The sequence below is a fragment of the Pan troglodytes genome, chromosome 1, assembly GCF_028858775.2.
Source record: "Pan troglodytes isolate AG18354 chromosome 1, NHGRI_mPanTro3-v2.0_pri, whole genome shotgun sequence".
NCBI classification, from domain to species: Eukaryota; Metazoa; Chordata; class Mammalia; order Primates; family Hominidae; genus Pan; species Pan troglodytes.
Genome location: NC_072398.2, coordinates 93,138,073 through 93,143,797, shown reverse-complemented (window position 1 = coordinate 93,143,797; position 5,725 = coordinate 93,138,073). Strand labels below are relative to the sequence as shown.

The window sequence follows — 5,725 nt, the reverse complement described above, 5'->3', positions numbered from 1 at the left end:
CCTCTCTCCACCTCTCCCCTCCCCTCTCCTCCCCTCCTCTCTCCTCCCCTCCCCTCCCCGAGGCTTCACCGCCCCCTCCGGACCAGCCGCAGCCACAGCGCCCCGGGCGGACCGGGGGGGCCACTGCAGCGGGGTCCGCCCAGGGCCAAGCCCCAGGTCCGGAGCCCGGCCAGGGTCTCGCCAGGCGGGGGCCCCTGGGGGGCCTCTGGGAGGGGGAAGGGGCGTGCCCTTCATTGCGGGGGCGAGGGCGGACTGCCCCGGGAGACCGCGACCCAACGCTGCCCGCCCGAGCCGTGCCGCGGTCCCCTCCAGCCCAAAGCCTCCCCGCCCCCTCCACGGCTAACTCGGCTCCGGGACAAAGGACTTTGTGTGTCGCCGCTTTATCTCCGTTCCCTGTGATAACTTGGTCTTTCTTGGAAGCCCAAGTCCCTTCCAGGTCAGGGGACTTTCCCGACTTGGAGGTTGGGTTTTCCCACCAAGCACGTCCACTTAGGTTCTCAGCTCTGGGACTGACCCTATAGCCCCGAGGGTCGCGGCCTGAATGGTCTATTAAGAACGGTTCCAGGGAGCTGGGTTTTGGCTGCGTGGCCTTTCAGAGCCTTGGTTTCCTCAAGATAATAATAATAGTACCTCTCGCCTCATCGCACAGAATTGTGCATAACGGAGAAAACTGTTTTGAAAGTAACCAAAGGCGTGCCTGACAAATATGAGGATGTAGTATAATTATTGAATCGTGGACTGCCAAGCGGACACGTTGATTCCTTTCTCCCCGAAGGGGTTAAATGTCCTTCCAGCGCTGCTGCTGTCCTTTCACTCCCGCTCTTTTCCGCCCCCCAACAATCGCGTGGTCGGCCTGGAAAGGCGAACTATAGTTCCCAGGGTGCCTCGCGAGGCCACAAGGAACTACGATTCCCAGAGCCCCCCGCGGTGGGGCGGGGTTGAGTCGGAACCACAATAGCCAGGCGAAGAAACTACAACTCCCAGGGCGTCCCGGAGCAGGCCAACGGGACTACGGGAAGCAGCGGGCAGCGGCCCGCGGGAGGCACCTCGGAGATCTGGGTGCAAAAGCCCAGGGTTAGGAACCGTAGGCATGCTGCGCCCCAAGGCTTTGACCCAGGTGCTAAGCCAAGCCAACACTGGAGGCGTCCAGAGCACCCTGTGAGTGCGGACCACGGACCCGAGCGGCGAGCGCTGCAGTGGGGCGGCGCGCGGCTCCCTGAGGGAGGGGTGGGGAAGGATCACCAGGAAGGGAGGAAGCGGCAGAGGGGGCAGCGGCTGGGGATACCGGCCGGGAGGTCCCCTGTCGAAAAGGGAAGCCGGTGTGCTGGGTGCTTAGGGCATGTCCCGGGACACGCTCAGGCCAGAGCCTTGCTGGATGTGCCCTTGGTGGGACTTGGGATGGAAACCCAGACGTTTTACTCCCCGCTCTGAGCACATCGTTATCCCTCCCCGCCCCTCACCAGGCTGCTGAATAACGAGGGATCACTGCTGGCCTACTCTGGTTACGGGGACACTGACGCCCGGGTCACCGCTGCCATAGCCAGTAACATCTGGGCCGCCTACGACCGGAACGGGAACCAAGCGTTTAATGAAGACAATCTCAAATTCATCCTCATGGACTGCATGGTATGGAGAGGGGAGCCAGACTTCCCCTGTCCCCCAAAGGGGATCCCAAGGGGGCGACCTGGACCCCATCCTGGATGGTTGGAGGGGCAGGGACAGGATCTCCGGAAGATTACTAAGAGTTGGTCTGCAGCAGCATTTGTAATAGGCAGGACCCTATTCATCAAGTGGTGGTGAGGAAGGATCCCTGGACCTGAGAGGTCTGACTTGGGTTCTGGTCTCAGCCATCCACTTATCAGTTGTGGAACCTTGGGTAAGTCGCTTAACCTCTCTCAGCTTCCTTACCTCATGTTTAAGGAGAAGACAATAATTTCCCTCTCCCCGCTCCCCTCATGGGTTGTTGTGAAGGTCAGATGAAATAATGGGTATAAACAGTAGAATGACGTGCAAACACAAAGTGTTGTCATCCCAGTTTCACCGACTCACAGAACCATGGCAGTCTCCAGACCCTAGTCCAACCCCTTAAGCTTTCAAAGAAAGGAAAATGAAGTCCAGAAAGGGGAAGTCACCATTAGATTGTGAACTTCTTAGTATCTGTTCGGTCGACAAGTATTTAGGTCCTTGCAGTATTCTCAGGACTAGGGAAAAAATAGCAAACAGAAAGACAAAACCCCCAGCCCTAATAAATCTTACACAGTGATACAATCACGGCTCACTGCAGCCTCGACCTCCCTGGGCTCAGGTGATCCTCCTGCCCCAGCCTCCTGAGTAGCCGGGACTACAGACATGCACCACCACACCTCGCTAATTTTTGCATTTTTCCAGAGACTGGGTTTTGCCATGTTGCCCAGGCTGGTCTCAAACTCCTGGCTCAAGCGATCTACCCACCTTGGCCTCCCAAAGTGCTGGGATTACAGGTGTGAGTCACTGTGCCTGGCCACATTTTTTAAAATAAGTAAAATATATAGTATATATTAGGTATTGAAAATGCAATGGAGAGAAAGCAGGGAAGTGAAAGAGTATGAGTTTGTTGGGCGTATGTGTCAGGGACAGTCTCACTGAAAAGGTGACATTTGATCAATGATCTGAAGAAAGGTGGGGGACAAGCCATGTGGCTATCTGAGGGAAGAATATTTTGGACAGAACAGCAAGTACCAAGGCCCTGAGGCAGAATTATGCCTGCTCAAGGATCAATAGGGTTGGTTGGTATGGCTGGAGTTACGTGAGATGGAGGAGGGTAGTAGGAGATGAGGTCAGAGAGGCAGGGAGTGCAGTGCTTGGTTCCTGGCATACAATAAATACCTAGTAAAAGTTTGCTGAACTTACTTTTGTTTTTTTCAAATTGGCCAGAAGGTGAACTCTCCAGGAAGGATCTTCATTGTAACTCAACTGCCTGCTCTCCCCACCCCCTGCACAACCAATGCCATTTTTAGTTCAACATATGACTCCTACTGGATGCCTACAGCTGGTGCTATAGGGCAATAGCTTTCAAACGTTTTGACCACAACCCAGCCATAAGAAATACATTTTAAGGGGCTGGGCATGGTGGCTCATGCCTGTAATCCCAGCACTTTGGGAGGCCGAGGCGGGCGGATCACGAAGTCAGGTGTTCAAGACCAGCCTGGCCAACATGGTGAAACCCCATCTCTACTAAAAATACAAAAATTAGCTGGGCATGGTGGTGCGTGCCTGTAATCCCAGCCACTCAGGAGGCTGAGGCAGGAGAATCACTTGAACCCAGGAGGCGGTGGTTGCAGTGAGCCGAGATCACGCCACTGCACTCCAGCCTGGGCAACAGAGCAAGACTCCATCTCAAAAAAAAAAAAAAAAAGAAATACATTTTAAGGCTGAGCACAGTGCCTCACTCCTGTAATCCCAACACTTTGGGAGGCTGAGGCTGGAGGATTATCTGAGGCCAGGAGTTCAAGACCAGCCTTGGTGACCTAATAAGACCCCATCTCTACAAAAAAAATTTTAATAAATAAATAAATAGGAAAAAATTTTTTAAGAAAGACATTTTAAGTCAGAGCTCAACACACACATAGACCCACTAAAACAAAAGTCATGAAACAATACTTTTCCTACTACGTGTAATATACTTCATTTTTTCTTTTTTGGTTTTTAATGCTGATCAACCTTCTTAATTTATCTCTTAACTGTGGGGTCAAATCTGCAATTTGAAAAACATTACCATGGGAAAAGAGGAGAAATACCAGTTGGGTTACCACTCCCATGCCCCTCTCAGTGTCTGTGGGGTGAGCTCACAGTAATAACATCACTCATTTGGACAACTGTTGGCAGATGTGAAATTTCATGGTATTAGCACCCTCACCAACTGGGATGAGGTAGGGATTACAGAAAGAAAAACTGAATTTCTGAGAGACTAAGTTTCCCAGAGTAACATGGTTAGTAGGTGGCTGTGCTGAGGCTGGAACCTGGGCTCAGAACCCCATGTTCAGGGCTGTGGCCAAAAGCTTTTACGCTGAACTTCCTGCTGTGCCCAGGGCATGGGAGGAAGATATAGTTTCTCTGGGGCCAGAGAAGCCTTTGGGGAAGGAGGGTGCTAAGGGTGCCAAGCAGAACATCACATCCCATCATATCACCCCCACCAGGAGGGCCGTGTAGCCATCACCCGAGTGGCCAACCTTCTGCTGTGTATGTATGCCAAGGAGACCGTGGGCTTTGGAATGCTCAAGGCCAAGGTGTGTATGTGCCCATCCCTCCATAGCCCTGGGCCCAGCCTTCGTGCTTCTACACTGTGTTCACTCCCACCAGGACCCTGTTTCTAGAGTTCTCATGTCTACTCAGTCCATTTCTGGTGTGGGCCAGCTCCCAAGAGCAGGTGGAGGTTGGGGGCTGGTTGCTTCCTATGGCACTGGGAGCAGACCTGGATTTGGGGTCCCTAATGCCAGGCTGTGTGCGGGACTGATCTCTGTTCTCCCTCTGCAGGCCCAGGCTTTGGTGCAGTACCTGGAGGAGCCCCTCACCCAAGTGGCGGCATCTTAACGGCATTGGTGGAAGCTGGGGTCAGAAAAGAGAAATGACCATTTGGAGGGGCGGGGCCTCCTAGAAGAACCTTCTTAGACAATGGGGGGAGGATGGGACTTTGTTTTTTCCAAGAATAAACTTCAACTCCTGTCATGTGTCTTGGCTACTTTCTTGGATGGGAGGAATCAGAGAAGATAGGAAGAAGCAGGCATCGCTTCTAGGATTCCTCATGTTCTGCAAGGATGGACTTCTACCCACCCCTTCACCATGACCTTCTGCGAACAATGGTTCTTGGCAGTTACGCCAAATAGTCCTTGTCCTCCCCAATGGCATGACCTCACCTAGACCCTGCTGCTCAGAACAGAGTCTTACCCACCTCATAGGCAAAACTGTGGGAGTGAGCTCAGAGGTGCAAGGGTCTGGTGGGGGTTGTGTTGCACAGAGAATATAAAGGCCCTGAGAGGTTAGTGTCTATCACTTCAGGTTTGGGGGCGTGCGTGCCTTTTATTTTTTTGAGAGGGTCTCCCTCTGTTGCCCAGGCTGTAATGCAGTGACACAATCTCAGCTCACTGCAGGCTCAAGTGATTCCACCTCAGCCTCCCGAGTTGCCTGGACTATAGGCACACACCATCATGCCTGGCTAATTTTTGGGTTTTTGTTTTTTGTGTTTTTTAGGGGTTTTGTTGTTGTTGTTGTTTTTGGTAGAGATGAGGTCTCAATATGTTGCTCAGGCTGTTCTCCAACTTCTGGGCTCAAGCCATCCTCCTGCCTCCCAAAGTGCTGGGATTACAGATATGAACCACTTCGACTGGCCAGTGAGTGCCTTTTCTATTCTTGGGGTTGGGAGGGTGCCCCTAACAGCCTAGAACAAGCTATCCCTTTCTTCTTCTTCCAGGTGTTCATGTGCTTACACAGACCCTCCCCAGATCTTGAAGCCCTTTGTAGACAAGAGGCCTTTGCTGTGAGGCCTCAGGTCCTGTACAGGGAGTAGAAGTAACCCAGACCTCCCAAAGGCCTTCATCTCCAGACCCTGCTCCTACACTCAGACCACTCACCCCAGCTGTCTGTTTCTGCCCCAGGTCTCTGCCTACCCAATATCCTTAAAGCAGGTCTGTATAGGGAGCTACCAGCCCCCTTCCCCAGTGCCATATAAAGGAACCCATCCCAGAGAAGT

General features: G+C 52.8%; 1 protein-coding gene across 2 annotated transcripts; it reads left to right on the top strand.

The window, feature by feature from the left end:
- Nucleotides 1-311: 311 nt before the first annotated feature.
- Nucleotides 312-4,704, top strand: LAMTOR2 (late endosomal/lysosomal adaptor, MAPK and MTOR activator 2). 2 transcript variants are annotated; one of them, XM_016948272.3, is made up of 4 exons: nucleotides 312-1,158; nucleotides 1,464-1,626; nucleotides 4,176-4,265; nucleotides 4,513-4,704. In XM_016948272.3, the coding sequence occupies exons 1-4, from the start codon at nucleotides 1,091-1,093 to the stop codon at nucleotides 4,567-4,569; spliced, it is 378 nt and encodes a 125-aa protein (XP_016803761.1). In that variant the 5' UTR covers nucleotides 312-1,090; the 3' UTR covers nucleotides 4,570-4,704. The 2 variants fall into 2 exon arrangements, with proteins under 2 accessions (XP_016803761.1, XP_009432404.1); XM_009434129.3 differs by lacking the exon at nucleotides 4,176-4,265 and having other exon boundaries at nucleotides 961-1,158.
- The last annotated feature ends 1,021 nt before the right edge of the window (nucleotides 4,705-5,725 follow it).